Source organism: Lepisma saccharinum, chromosome 12 (genome assembly GCF_977018435.1).
Source record: "Lepisma saccharinum chromosome 12, izLepSacc3.1, whole genome shotgun sequence".
NCBI classification, from domain to species: domain Eukaryota; kingdom Metazoa; phylum Arthropoda; class Insecta; order Zygentoma; family Lepismatidae; genus Lepisma; species Lepisma saccharinum.
This window is the reverse complement of record NC_139240.1, coordinates 68729753-68746077: the sequence shown is the minus strand read 5'-3', so window position 1 is coordinate 68746077 and position 16325 is coordinate 68729753. Positions and strand designations below refer to the sequence as shown.

Genomic DNA, 16325 nt, shown 5'->3' with positions numbered 1-16325 from the left:
TTACCAGCAAGTTTCCCAACAAGAATCCTGTAAACTCCTCTTTCCCTCTCCCATTCGTCCCAAATGGCCTGCCCACCTAAGTCTTCTTGATTGAATTATTCTAATAATATCCAGATATGGATACAAATTATGTAGTTCTAAATTATGTAACTTTCTCCATTCCTTGCCTCCTCATCTCTAGCTCCAAGTATTTTTCTAAGGATTTTATTTTCAAATACTCTTAATTATGTTCCTCTCTTAATGTAATGTATAGATAAATGATAGAAAATATATATATACAAAATGTATATAGGAAGGAAGAATTTTTTATATCTGTGACAGAGAACAAATTTACTTTGTGTGTGATTCTTCTCTCCCCCTCTCTTGCACCCTCTTCCAGATGCCTATTCCTATCATCTACAGTTTTAACCTTTAACTCAGACGTTATATTAATTTTGCATTGATTCTCAATTTCAGATAATTTGCAAATTACAAAATCTTTCCCAGGCATTTTAGTTGATAATATCCTCTCTATCCCACAGCCTGTTGCAGCATGTGCAATGCCAGTGATGAGCGGCTGGCGGATCAAGACAAATTCTGATCTGACCCGCAAAGCACGGGAAGGTGTTATGGAATTACTGCTAGTAAACCATCCCTTGGACTGCCCCATCTGTGACCAGGGAGGCGAGTGTGACCTTCAGGATCAGAGCATGGCCTTTGGAAGCGACAGGAGCAGATTTACTGACATTAATTTTTCGGGAAAGAGGTAACTCTCAGAACTTTTTCCGTAGCTAAGAGCACGTATGTGGCAGCATTTTGTTCTTGCAAAGACAGTTCTCTTAAATCGAGAAAAGCCTGTAATCTGTAGCATGTGTTGCAATACATTAATTTTAGATAGGATGTGTTGTAACAGTTGGGCTGAAAAGTTCGTAGGCTAACATAGTAAAAAATATTTTTTTGACAAAATTCGATTTTATTATTCAATATAGTTGCCTTCGAGGGCGATACAACAATTATAGCGGTCATACAATTTTTCGATGCCATTTTTATAGTACGATTTCTCTTTAGCCTCAAAATAGGCCTCAGTTTCGGCGATTACCTCTTCATCAGTGCTAAATTTCTTTCCAGCTAGCATTCTTTTAAGGTCTGCAAACAGGAAAAAGTCACTGGGGGCCAGATCTGGAGAATATGGTGGATGGGGAAGCAATTCGTAGTCTAATTCATATAATTTTGCCATCGTTTTCATTGATTTGTGACACTGTGACACGGTGTCGATTGTGAGCACGCGCGGCACCCATTTTGCACACAGCTTTCGCATGTTCAAATATTCATGCACAATATGTCCAACACGTTCCTTTGATATTTTTAAAGTCTCAGCTATCTCGATCAACTTCACTTTACAATCATTTAAAATTATTTTGTGGACTTTTTTGATGTTTTCGTCGGTAACAGCCTCTTTGGGGCGTCCACTGCATGCATCATCTTCGATGCTCATTTCGCCTCGTTTAAATTTAGCAAACCACTTCTCAACGGTTGATTTTCCTGGTGCAGAGTCCAAATAATGTTTATCAAGCCAAGCCTTGGCTTCAACGGTATTTTTTTTCGCCAAAAAGCAATGCTTTAACACACGAAATTCTTTTTTATCCATTTTTTCCCAATGACAAAAGCTGCTTCACTCACAATGCTATATCTCACGAACTAATTATCCGGCAGCTGTGAAATTTATACACGTATCTTTTGAAGGTTAGTACTAAGTAAATATCACTTGGATTTAATTCTAGTAATGCCATCTATGAGTCAGCCTACGAACTTTTCAGCCCAACTGTTAAATAGGGCCAAGTCGATACCGATGCATCTGCAGTTGAAATTTTATGTATCGGCAGAGGCTGATACTTTTCCAGAATTTTGGTCTTTCACTTGGTCCGCAAAAATGGTGTACCACACTTTCGCAGAGTCTTAATTATCCTGGAAACATGCAAATTTGAAATTTCTTTGTATTTTGCACCAATTTAGTGATTGCATAACATGTAATTTAATATTCTGATATAATTGTTGAAAATTTTAAAGCAAGAATCTTGTGTGGAATTCTTGCACACAAATATTAATCGTTATTTTGAACAACTTTTTATTTATTACAATTTTCGAGCAACAGTATCTCTATCAGTCAGAGTATTGGCTCATTCCTAGTTCTAAGGAATATAAATGAAATTATTTGTGTAATACCTGGGGGAAGGGGGGTTATAATTAGAGTGGTTTTATGTGCTATTAATTGTTGTTTAAGTAGGTGCAGATAATCTAATTAAGACTAGGCTTAACGTTTAAAGTGCGAACCAAACCACTATGTGTACCTCCACCAGCGATCAGACCAGAGACCCTTTTAATATAGGGTGATAACTCTACTACTATGCCCTTGGACAGGGATCTGGTGCGGGGCACATCCAACCTGCAACAAACGCTAAAACTAATTGCGAAGAGCTCTAAATGTGGCCCACCTAACCACACGTGCATTATTAGAACTATGTGGAATTATTATGTTAAGAAGGCTTAGCATTCAGTTTTGGCGTTTGTTGGAAGCTGGTTGTGCCTCGCATCAGACCCTTCGGAGAGGCCCTTTTTATATAAAAAATAAAGAAAGTTAAAAAACTTACGTGAGTGAGTATAAAAGTTTTGCAGACGACGTTTCACGAAGCTACGCTTCGCTTCTTCAGGTCACTTATCAGTATTTAAAATACTTCGTCAAGAACATAAGAAATCCAGGATTAGGTTAAAAGGGGGTGATAGGATATGGAATTAAAAATACCTGAAGTTAAAAATGCCATGTAGGCTAAGAAATAAATCTAAATGATTAGAGCCCGTACTACCATATTGACGGATTGGCTGTAGTAGCATACAAATGCTACATTCCTTCCAATGAAAACTCCACAGACTCAGAAGCAGCACGGACCACTTCCGGCGTGACATGGAATTTAACAGATTCACTCCTATTATTTCCCCATCGCTTAAACATGTGAATCCAGGCTTCGTTCAGGTTACCGTCGTCTCTGTTTAATTTTTTCCCTCTATCAACACAAATATTTGCGGCCTCGTGAACGTTCAAATCAGGTTGTTTATGTACCCTTTTTACAACTTCTCTTTTATCAACCGTATGGTTAAATTCTAAAATATGTTCAGAAAGCCCGGTTTTCGGGGATAGTTCGCTGATATCCTTGTCATGCTCGTCCCAACGGGTTCCCATGCTTCTTCCAGTTTGTCCAATGTACGCTTTATTACAGGAACAGGTAATCTTATATACGCCCTTCTCGTCTCTGACATCTTTTCGCCCTTTTCCATCCTTTTTATATTCAGTAAAAAATTTCTTGATATTTCGGGGAGCTCTCATTCCCCCTTTTATCCTGAAGCCTTTTAGAATTTTGTCAAACTTTTCGGATACCCCTTTTACATACGGGATGCCGACGTATTTGTATACTATTTCCCCTACCTCGTTATTCTTACTTATCCCCTTCTTTCTACCTTCATTATTCAAGACTTTAAGAGCCCCCCCTCTTTATTCTCCTCATTTCCTCTACTTTATAACCGTTTCTTAACCCTACCCTCATAATCCAATTTTCTTCTTTCTCTCTCTCCTCCCTACAATTACAAAGTCTCCCAGCCCGAATGTAGAAGTTCATATATATATTATTCTTAATTCTTTTTGAGTGTTCAGAATCTCGGTGGATAAATCTGTCCCCTGCTAACTTTTTGTGGTAAACCCCGGTTCGAACACTGCCATTAACCCGTTCAATCCTCAAATCCAAGTAGTTGATTACTCCTTCATTTTCTACCTCACATGTGAATTTTATTCTATCGTCCTGTCCTCCCATAATTTCGAAAATACAATCCAATTTTTCTTTTTTCCCGATAATCAAGATGTCATCAACATATCTACAAAAATATTTGATATCATTGTTAACCTCACTCAGTGAATCTTTCTCAAGGTAATGGAGGAATATGCTGGAAACTATTCCCGAAACAGGGTTGCCCATAGCCAGTCCCTGAATCTGCCTATAAATTTTTCCATTGAAACAGAAATAATTATATCCTGATACTAAATGAAACCACCGAACGAACTCCCAGGCTGTCACAACATCAATTCCCTTATCCATAACCCATCTCTGAAGACAATCTGCGGCTTTATCTCGAGGAACGCTAGGATACAAATTAACGACATCAAAGCTACGAATTTCATCCTCCTCGTCTAGGTTTATCCCCTCCAATCTCTTCTTCACTTCCCATGAATTCTCAACACTGAATTCGGTCTTTCCTCCAACCTCCCTTAGCCTCTCTACTAATATTTTCGCTAGTTTATACCCTGGATGAGACGTCGTCTGCAAAACTTTTATACTCACTCACGTAAGTTTTTTAACTTTCTTTATTTTTTATATATTTTAGTGAGTAAACGCACAGTTTTCCATAATGGGCCCTTTTTAACTTGTGAAACATGTAACTGAAATGGTAGACCTATGATAGCGTGACATCAAGGTGTCCATTTATTGCTTAAACATGGAAAACTTCACAGTGTTACTATCCACACTTTCTAAAGTTTAGCAGTAAAGCACTCTTATTTAGTTACTGCGTGAGTAATTCAATTTTTATGTACCTGAAATAAGGAACCGATATTTAATATGCATCATATTGGTACAAAATATGCACTTTCTAGAATTTTAGGTATGACTTAAGATGACCGGACCCCTCTCCGATTTTCTTCATATTTGACATACTTACTAATTAAGGCCTGCTAATGATGAATCTGAAGTTAAAATTAGTCTGAAACGTTGAGAAATTGCAAAATAATTGCGAACCATTGACACTAGCCCCATGAACCATTTTCGCTAGCCCCACGAACCATTGACGTGTGGTTAGGTTAGTTTCGGTTAGGTTAGGCAACCATTGTTAAAATTTGGTGTCATGGTAGTATCAGGAATATATATATTTCCTTGTGAAACAAAAAATTTTGCGAAAATCGACGGTTTCCATTCCGAAAACTAACGACTTATTTTAGCTTATTTTGCAATTTCTAGACGTTTCCGACAACTTTTAACTTCACATTCGTGATTAGGAGGCCTCAATTAGTGAGTATGCCAAATATGAAGAAAATCGGAGAGGGGTCCGGTCATCTTAAGTCGTTCCGAATGTTATTGTGTTTGAAAGCTATTGATGGATATAAAATGTTAAATTCAAATTGAATGTATAACGAAATATATTTCATTAATATTTGCAGGGCTGTAGAAGATAAAGACATTGGTCCACTGATAAAAACTGTAATGACCAGGTGCATCCATTGCACACGTTGCATTCGTTTTGCATCTGAAGTTGCAGGTATTGATGACCTAGGCACAACTGGAAGAGGCAATGATATGCAGGTAATTAGCTTATTTTTTGTAAAGTAAAAACCGTTGAACCCCGATTTTACATTTTTCAGGGGACCAAGCTAAGAAAACTTAAAATGCGGGAAAATGTAAAATGAAGAAAAAGTTTATAACATTCTGCTATGTTGGGACTATCATGATTGAATGTATAAGGCAGGAACATAAAATCAGGATTTAACTGTACAATGTTTTTTTTGTTTTTTTTTATATATAAATAAAGAAAATAAATTCAAATTCCTTCCTCTTGTTTTAACTTTTGTTATTGGAAGTAGAATCATCTCTGCTAAGCAAAATATAAATGAATTGAAATTTACTACTGTGTGTGTTTGCATGTGTGCATGAACATGCATGCAAAGTTATTTCGATATAACAGACTTAATATATCATGAGAAAATGTTTGGGGTTTAGCATGCGCTTGCTTTGACTTTAATAATGGTCTGACTGATTAAAAATTACAATTTTCAACATTTTTTTTTTAGTCTCTGATAATTCTTCCCATATGGAGAATTGTGATATTTGTGTTAGTGTTTCTTTTCCTCTGTTGGGTATGGCAAGATTTACACTTTCAATCTCACCACCAAAGTTCCTGGGTTTGAATCCCAGCCTGAGCATGGGTGTTTCTTTCTGAGTGCCTCTTCATAAATTTAATCTGGTCGCCACTTACCGTATTTCACTGCATAATCGTCGCAAATTTTATTCCAATTTTTTATGCAAAAAAGTAGATGCAACCTTGTGAAGCTCTTTTTTTATTAAAAGGTATTATTGGTATTTAGTACTAAACTATCTTCAGTGCAAGATTAGGATGCACAGAATACTTGTCAATATGCGGTCGCATTGATTGTGATTCCCGGCTCCATAAAGTCAACCAGTAACACACCTCGCACTTGGCAGGAGAGTTGATTGTAGCAGACATCTCTACGTGCCCGTCGCTCAGCTTCAACTGAAGCGTTGACCTTGGCAGTGGGGGTGATAGTGGCAAGTTGGATGCCAATCATGCTGCCTGATGCCACCTGGCAGCACCATTGGAGGTTGAAAAAAAAATTGCCCTCGTAGGTTAAAATTTCGATAGTCCAAATCGATGCAATAATTTCTTCGTGACAGTTAGGGAACATTTTTTTCTGGTCTGAAACAAAACAACAAATTGGTTATTCCTGATTTGTACATTATAGTCGAAATATTACATTTTGAAAAAATTTCCTACACTGTTGTGAAGTACGGACTTACATAATTTAATATTTTCTGTCCAAAGATTCTGCGCCATTATCATTGGTTTAGTTATCTGTCACGCCGATGTGATGAAATATTAAACCATTTTTTGGACTGAAAGAACAGTGTGCCATGATTATGCGGTGAAATATGGTACCTTCATCGTCATGATTAACCAGGGATCGCAGAAGAGTATATAATAACACAAATGGACCTCATTTGTGTACACACACAGACATAGATGCTCTACTCATAAAATATTGTTTTTTTATCTCAACAGGTTGGCACCTACGTTGAAAAGATGTTTTTGTCTGAATTGTCTGGCAACATTATTGATTTGTGTCCTGTTGGGGCACTTACGTCTAAACCATATGCCTTCACTGCAAGACCCTGGGAGACGAGGAGAACCGAGAGCGTTGATGTCTTGGATGCAGTGGGCAGTAATATTGTTGTGTCGACAAGGACAGGAGAAGTGCTGCGGATTCTACCAAGAGTAAATGAGGTAATTCAAGAATGAGATAATGGGAAATTATATTGTTATTGTGCGAGTTTTAACAGTAGCTGTATGAAGAGAATGGTAGAGAACCTTCTCACACTGGGACTACCTACTCCTTAATTGAGTGTCTGCTCCACTAATTAGCATGCTCTTGCATTTTTAAGTGAACAACAATGAATATGTTCTCAGTAGGCTGAGGAAATTTTGGTAGATACTGATAAAGTACCGATATAAAATTTACTGATATCGATAATCGATATTCTACTGATCTTATATAAAATTTCTAATGGTCTTTGAAGAATCTAAATGGTTCATTCACCTCCTTAACAAGTGTGTATTAGCACATAGTTACAATGTAAAAGAAGCTGTATATTTAGAGATATACACTGTGTTTCAAAAAGAACCATCTAATTTCGAAATCATTTTACTCTGTAACTGTTCGCTAAAACACATCGAACAACGTACTTTTAGGAAGAGGATATTCATGAGTTTCACATGCTTGCCGGCAGGTAGCAGTAGCGTGCTCCCTCCTGCGCTCCCATCAGATTCAAGCAGGATGGCGACGTCGCAATAAAAAGCTTTGTGTATTGCACTTTGAAGTGTGCAAACCTGTTATCAACAGTGCAGCGTGAATTTCAGCAATAGTATGGTGAGAACTGGCTTTTCCCACAGTTACAGCTTGATTCCAATGACTACTGTGGATGAACTGCGAAATCGGATCATAGCAGTAGTGACTCTAGACATGCTTGCATCTTAGTTTTTCTTGTATGTACGCATGGCTTGTATAGTAGAATTATTTTCCTGTAGTTTACGGTTATTACAAGCTTAAGAAAACAGTTTTTCGTTTTGACGTTTCAGGAGAATACACGCTCCCTTCATCACACATTTATTTTCATTTTGACTAAAGATACAGATATAACAATGGTTAGCAATTTTTTAAACAAAAAGAACCCATTATATAATAAATGTTGTCAATGTTACATTGTTGTAATATAGCAACTTAACTGTGAAAAGAAGCAGTCTGTTTTATTTTTTTATCTGAAAAACTGTTTTCTTATGCTTGTAATAACCGTAAACAACAGAAAATAATGCTTCCATCTGTATGGGACGAATTCTCCTACCGTATGGACATATGCCGAGTGTCCAAAGGGGGTCACATTGAACACTTATGAACATTTTTTATGTAAAAATTTATGTACAGCTGTGTCTTTTAAAAGCAATTCCAAGTTCCTGGTTTGATAAATAAAAAAGATATAGCCTTTTAAAATCAGGTGATTCTATTTGAAACACCCTGATCTTTTAAGAGAAGTAGGGCATGGAGATTGTATGTTTTTATTCATAAAAATTATAACAAAATGGCAGAATATTGCACTAAATTATAAGATATTTATAGATATAACAGACTGGTAAAATTATCGGTAATTTTCCCAATAAACCGATACATCAATATGTCTATATTGGCCGATACTAATAAAGTACTGATTGATCCATCCCATCCCTAGTTCTCAGAAAACCAAGCAGGTGCTTCACTAGGGTACTCGCCTGTATGGGTTGCAAAGTCATAAAATGCATAGATATATCTCGGAGAACTTGGCTAGGTTGTACAGTATGGAGGGTGTGTTACAAGATGTGCTCAGAATAGTTTCTAATTGATATATTAGGCTCAGTCAATAAATAACAAGGCAGAGGATATTACACCAAAACTATGGTAGTTAGAAATGGGTCGACTGGCCCGAAATGGAGGTGCAGGTGTGACGAAACTGATTCGTGCACGTTTTCCCACTAGATGGCGTTACGTGTCTGGCAAGGTATGCACAAAGACTACTAACCGAGCAGCAGCGGTGTCCAGTCGTCTGTGGAAGCATGCAGATTCCCTTCCACCAAAGAAGTTCGAGACCCTCCACACTAGTACCAGGAAGGTCATGCTTTCGCTCCTCGTCGACTTCCTGGAGCATGGAGCTACGGTTAATACCCAGTGGTATTGTGAAACGTTAACGAAGCTCAGGAAGACAATCAAATTGAAACGTCCTGGTCACCTATTGCATGACAACGCTAAACCACACAGCCAACATAACAAAGGAATTTCTGAAAAAATTCAATTGGGAAGTCCTGAGCTCCGCCTCCTATAGTCCAGATCTGTCCCCGTGTGACTTCCACATCTTGGGTGAGCTCAAAAAAGCACTGCGGTGACAACTGTTTCAATCGGACGATGACGTCAGGGAGTACGTGTGCAATTGGTTCCAACAGCAGCCAAAGGAGTTCTACGAGCATGCCATTTTGCGACTGGTGTCACAATGGGATAAATGCCTAAACAGTGGCAGACAATACTTCTGAGGTTCGTTACATAAGTACTATGAAATATCCTCTGCCTCGTTATTTATTGACTGAGCCTCATATTTGCTTCCACTTCCATCCTTGTAGACAAACAGGACTCTGAAACAGTAAATTACAGACAATATTGATCACATCTTATAACATGTCAGCAGCTGATGTTCATCTATGTCCGTCGCACATCTGCAATATGTTAATCGGTATTCCAATCGAAGACCATCTCCTACATTAACAGAGGTTATGAAATTAATCAGAAATAAACAATTTACCGTATTTATTCATGTATAATGCACACTTTTTTCCAAAATTTTTGCCCCCAAAAAGTGTTGTGCGTATTTTGCATGGAATATTTTTTTTAATGGTAATGGAACCCTATCATGTTATATATCGTTGTAAAGCTTGAATTCTGCAGTTTCTGAAAATGGCAACAGTTTCCATTCAAGATGGCGACACTTATTTGCAATGAGGTTGAAATAGGCTCATTACAAAATGAAGGAACATTCTGATTTTTATAGTACTTTGTATGAGAAGTAAGATATGGAAAAAGAAAATAATTAAAATGTATTACTGGCCAAATAATATGACATACATGGAGTGTGTAAATGCCTTAATGGACGAAATCTTGTGCTGCTAACTGCTGTTTGAGGATCCTGAATGTGCCTCCTATAAATGTTTCGTTAAAGTCATAGAAAAATTGTATATTTTGAAGTTTTTTTAGAAAAAGTAAAGAGGAAATGAGCAAAACCACTTATAAAAGTTTGAAGGCCATGTGCCACAATTTTTCACTTTGTAATGTTATGTTCTCTTGGTCCACATAGCAACAGGTGACTCATTGAATAGGAATTATGTCATTCACTGTTGATTGGCATAGCAACAGCTTTACGGCCCACAACTAAGAAAGCCATTTCTTGAACCTGGATTGTACTGTGCATTATTTACGAGATATAATTGTTTGTCACTTTTCCCTATCAAAAACCAGGGTGTGCATTATACGTGCGTAAATACGGTAATTTGCAATGCAGAAGTATAGAACACCACATGTGCAACAAAAAGAGAATGATTCTCCCCCATGAATTAGTCTTTTAATCTACTTACAATGGTGTAAGGGTCAATCTTTTCTATGATATGCATTGTTTTACTATTTGTTTATTCTTTTCTTTCTTGAACAGGATGTTAACGAAGAGTGGTTGTCAGATAAATCCCGATTTGCATGTGACGGGCTGAGACGACAGAGGCTGGTCGCTCCAATGCTTAGGGATAGCCAAGGGGAGCTGCAGCCGGTAGAGTGGGAGGATGCCCTTGTTCACGTGGCCAGAGCTATAAAGGATGCTGGGAGTGAAGTGGGAGTGGTATCCGGAGGACTGGCAGATGCAGAGGTAGGTATGATTTGAACGTCAACACCTTACCTTTTCAATAGGGTCTGCATTTGTATTAGGGCTGACCTGATACCACTTAGGCTCAATACCCATACAGATTCTCATAGTGCCAATACTTGAAAATTATAATAAGTATAAGTTGTTTGAAATATTGATTAATGTTAGTGCGTAAGTATCCTTATCCAATTACTATATTTGCCGGCATATAGGATGCACTTTTTTTCTTTTAAAAATAGGTCTGAATAACAGGGTGGATATTATATGCCAATACTCAGGTAACAGCATCGGGAAGAAGGAAGTTTGTGAATGGGTCAAAGCTTCATGGGATGCTGTGAAAACTAAGACAGTGGTTAAATAATTTGAGAAGCATGGAAATTGTAAGGCACTGAATAGTACAGAGGACAATTTGTTGTATGATGACTCGGATTCTGATTTAGAAGAGTTATCAAGCAATTCTTCATTGAGCTCTGGAGATGAATGTCTGGGTTTTGACAAAGAAGATTAAAATGTACTATTTCCTAGTTAGATCACATAAGTTATTTGTTGAAAGTAGACCTACTTATTACTTTATTTTTGAAATACTGTAAATTAATTATAATATTCAGTGATAAAGCTTTTTCCTCAAAAATTGTACAAGAAATGGGAGGTGCATCTTATGTGCCGGAAAATACAGTATGTGCATCAATTTAACAAAAGTTTTGCTTTAAAATATTCATTATTTATATGAGAATATTAAAATACATGTTATGTAGTCACAATAATCCAGTTTTTCTCATAAAATAGGTTAAAAATAAATAGAAAATTAAATTTTTATATAGTTTCCAGGTTAATTAGACTCCATGAAGTATCACGTGACATATGTGCACACCTCTTGACCAAAATGCTGCGAAAGTATCAGCCGGTACCGGTAATTCCAACAAATACTTTCCAATACCAATACTAATACCAAATTTATCCATTGGTATAGTCTCAGCTCTAAATTTTATGTAATTATATATTTATTATCTTTGTATGTAGTCAAGTAAAATGACAGATTATGGTGAATTAGACAGTTCAAAATAATAATCATGAATTTCATGTTACATATTTTCATGTATATTACATATTTTTAATTTAGAGTACATATTTTCGCATAAGCCATTATTCTTGTTTTCGACTAATGCTGATATTAGAGGGAAAGTCATTGAATAACAGGAATTCTATTGTAAAGTGCATGGAAAAGTATACACAATGTAAAATCTTGTTTCAGAACACCTTAGCAAAAACCTTACAGGGGGTTATGTATGATTGAGCAATATGTTCCTGTGTTGTAGCTCATACAACATGGCCGCTCTCCACTGTCAACTTGCATTGTGGAAGAGTAATGAAACTTCTTTCATTCCCTTGTTATTATCAAACTGGTACTACTACTACTAGGAATGGACCAATATGAAATTTCGGCCAATACTGATAAAGTACCAATATAAAATTGACTGCTAATTGATCACTGGTCTACAAAAATTAACTTTTTGTCTTTCACAAGAACAAAATTAACTGAATCTGGAAGTATTTTGCTTGCTGAATGCGAATATATTTTTAGATTTTTCCATCAGGCAGGGTTTTTGTGTGACAGACGTATAAAGTTTTATGAAATCAGTACTTAACATAAATTTATATAATATGGAAATATGTCATTCTGGTTTACTTGAAACGCTCAAGATAATGTTTTACGGGTGTATTTTGCGGACAAAATAGTCAGCCAGCATGCCTTGGTACCGTTTTTGCATTGTAGAAATCTGCTGATTGAAACACCTCACCATGCTCATCGCTGAGAGCCCCAATATTATCTGGGAAGAAGTCTAGGTGGGATTCTGAGAAGTGAATTTTTAAAGACATGTTGCATCCCATAGCTTTGTATGAATTCACAAGATCAGTCACTATATCACGATAGTTTTCTGCTGTATGATTTGCAAGAAAATTGCAAAATGAATTTTTGAACGACTGCCAGGCTGCTTTTTTCAGTGGATTTAACAGTTACTCAAAATGTTCTTCACCCATTAGTGATCTCATATGTGGGTGGCCCTATAAGAATTCCTTCTTTCACTTTCGCATCACTGACGTTGGGAAATTTAGATTTGAAGTACATAAATCCAGTAGAGTTTTTATCCATGGCTTTCACAAAATTTTCATGACTCCTAATTTGATATTCATTGGAGATGAATACACTTTTTCAGGTTGCACTAAGAATTTGCCACATTATTCTGCCCAGGAATAAGAGATTAACATTAAGGCCATAATTTTCTAATGTAGTGAGACATTTTATCCCTGCTGTCCCATTCACACAAGAAACAGCAAAATTTAATGCATCCACATTTAAGTCTCCACAGATATACGACTTATACAGGGTGTCATTTTAATGGCGCCCACGGACCACGGAAACGTACAGAGGACATCAAAACAAACAACTTTTCTCAGTAACATTTTTCTCATTAGTGCATCGTTTCGGTGCTACAGTCGTTCAAAAAAGCCCGTTTTGCTGCCTGAATGCTGGCAACCAGACACATCATTTGATTGCATTTGTGACGTCATATCCCGTTGTGAAGGGATGCGTTCCAGGGTTGCCAGGAACACACACACACATTCTGTGAAAAATGTCATAGCTACAATCAGCCACATTATGTACCATAAAACAAAACTAGAAAACACGTTCTGTAACCTAACAGGAAGTAAAGAAACGATACGAAAAATGGTAGAAAGAGAATAGAATTCAAGTGTAAGTGGTCATATAGAATTTTGTCTTAGCTTACATGTCAAATATTTGCAAATTTAGTTACCAAGTTGGTATCTACAATTCTTCGTCCTTCTGATACTAATTGTCTGTGACACACTGAACAGATGACAAAATAGATATGAAATAACTCAAGATTCCAAAGGTAAGCAACACATTTTCTAATGTATATTCAGTGCATTATGAGTCAAGTGGCAAAAATGATTGAAAATACAGGGATATATGTAGTAGTAAAACAAACTCTCCGACGACTGTGTTTATCTACGCACCAGATACATATGTAATAGTTTGCAACTATGAACAGGACAGTATATTCGCTGATTCATCATTAGATTGTTACTGTTGTTGTACGTGTTTTAGCCGTAATGTAACAAAGTGAACCTCGGATACTTCAGTTATCAGCACAAAAGTACCACAATGAATCTGGTAGATACCTGTAGATATTAACCTTGCAACGAGATTTCCAAATATAATTGACATGTTGCTGGGCGTAAACAGCCACATGTAAGTTGTAAGTCCAATAAAATTTTTTGTTGTTGATATTTGACATGTAGGCTGAGACAAAATCCGATATTGACACTTCATTTTTAACTTTTTTTTTATTTTTTTTTTATTTTTATTTTTTTTACCATTTCTCATATTGGTGGTTCACTTGCCCCTTCCCCTGAGACGGCTGCTGATCTTCTGGCTGGTAGGCTATGATGTTCGGTTTACTGGACGCGTTTCTCGTTTCGTTTTACAGCTAATAATGTGGTTGGTAGTTTGTCATCTTTCACAAAATTTGTGTGTTCCTGGCAACACTGCCGTGTGCTGTTTCACCGCAGGAAATGACGTCACAGATATGATCAAATGTTGTGTTGGGTTGCCAGCATCCAGGTGGCAAAACAGTATTTTTTGAACGGCTGTAGCGTCGAATTGACGCCCCAACGAGAAAAATGTTACTGAGAAAAGTTGTTTGTTTTGATGTCCTCTATACGAATCTATGGTCCGTGGGTGCCATTAAAATGACACCCTGTATATGCTATATTCGAGTTTTTCTAACAGCAATTTCATATTTTCACATGTCTCTTTCGTACCAGCTGCATGTGCTACAGGTACTGATGGTAAATAATTGCCATTATGCAACAGTACAGCCTTCAAACTAACTTTGGAAGAATCTATGAACTAGCTAGGCGAACAACACCCATGCATCTTGAAAATAAACACTAGATATAAATGAAATGTAGCCTCCCCGGTAGTGCAGTGGTAGCATCGTCACGTTGTAATCCTACGTTTGATACCCTGTGAAGGCACATAGTCATTCGAATCCCACTTTTAACTGTAGGTCCAGTCAATATTAACCTTGCTGTGCATAAAGTGGACTTAAAACACTAAATCAACGAAACAACATAAGTTGAATACAGGTTAGAGCCTTGCACAGCAGGCCATAAAGAATGCTACAATTCAATTTCAAAAAGTAACTGTCACTGAAAAACTTTGCCTGAGGAAAAATTCTAATTCAGGGCAAAATAATATACCAAATTCACAATATAATTTTCTTGTGGAAAAAATCATGTTGATCAGTGGTTCTGCCGATGTGGTGTAGAATTCCAAGTGGTCCTTGAAGAACTTGACTGGTTCATGACAGAAAATGGCACTAAATTATATTTATAGATATATCACATCAGTAAAACTGATACACCGATGTGCCTATTTCAGCTGATACTGATTAATCTGCCCCAATCCTACTTCTTGCTTCATGTGCCTTGTATAATGTGGCTAGGATTTCAGAATTTTTTGAAGCAATCTAGAATTATGCAAGAAACATCGTACTCTTTCAAATTGTGACCAGTATGTTAATATTTTATGGTTGATTTTTAAATGAATATTTAATAGGGATGGGACCGATTAATCGGTACTCTATCGGTATTGGCCGATATAGGCATATCGGTGTATCAGTTTATCGGTAAAATTACCGATTATTTTACCGATCCGATATATCGATAAATATCTTATAATTTAGTGCAAAATTCTGCCATTTTGTTGTAATTTTTATGGATAATCTCCATGCCCTACTTTCTGAAAAAGTAAATGTCTAAATATTCAACTTCTTTTGCATTGCAATCAGCTCTAAAAACTTATTTATTACGGAGATCAATGAAAATTTCAGGGTCTTCAAGGACCATTTCTAATTTTATATCGGATCGGTAGAATATCGGTATCGGTAAATTTTATATCGGTACTGTATCGGTATTGGCAAAAAATTCATATCGGCCCATCCCTAATATTTAATAAGTATAGTTGTTATTTTACACAAATGCTAAATCGTGAAGTATGTGTAATGGTTGCAGGCATTGGTAGCATTGAAGGATCTCCTCAACACGCTAGGTTCAGAAGCACTGTGCACCGAAGAAGTGTTCCCAATGGATGGTGCCGGGACTGATCTCCGCTCTAACTATTTGCTCAACACAAAAATTGCAGGTAAGGGTAAACAAAAACTTTGGCAACAATATGAATGTTCGTTTTTGAAGGAAACATTAATTGTGAAATAGCGCACTAAAATGTTAATTTTTTGTGTTTCTGTAAGATGTGAAGTGATTTTTTTTGCCTTATTCTGTCACGAAATGATGTGAAATAAAGTGCGAAATGTACTCTTAAACAAGAAATTTAGAGTTTATTTACCGATGTGACACTTTCCGAGTCATGTCAAACCCAGAAAAATTGTTTAATTGTATTTGTATTTGAGTTGGTGTTTTAAGTTCACTTTATGCACAGTAAGGCTAATC

General features: G+C 36.7%; 1 protein-coding gene across 1 annotated transcript in view; it reads left to right on the top strand.

Moving 5' to 3' along the window:
* The window catches only part of ND-75 (NADH dehydrogenase (ubiquinone) 75 kDa subunit), a 38789-nt gene that overhangs the window by 7071 nt on the left and 15393 nt on the right, over window positions 1–16325 (top strand). The window contains exons 4-8 of the mRNA XM_083132585.1: window positions 522–745; window positions 5237–5378; window positions 6871–7092; window positions 10587–10793; window positions 15891–16020. Of these exons, the coding sequence (XP_082988711.1) occupies window positions 522–745; window positions 5237–5378; window positions 6871–7092; window positions 10587–10793; window positions 15891–16020 (925 nt within the window). The remainder of the gene's footprint in view (window positions 1–521; window positions 746–5236; window positions 5379–6870; window positions 7093–10586; window positions 10794–15890; window positions 16021–16325) is intronic.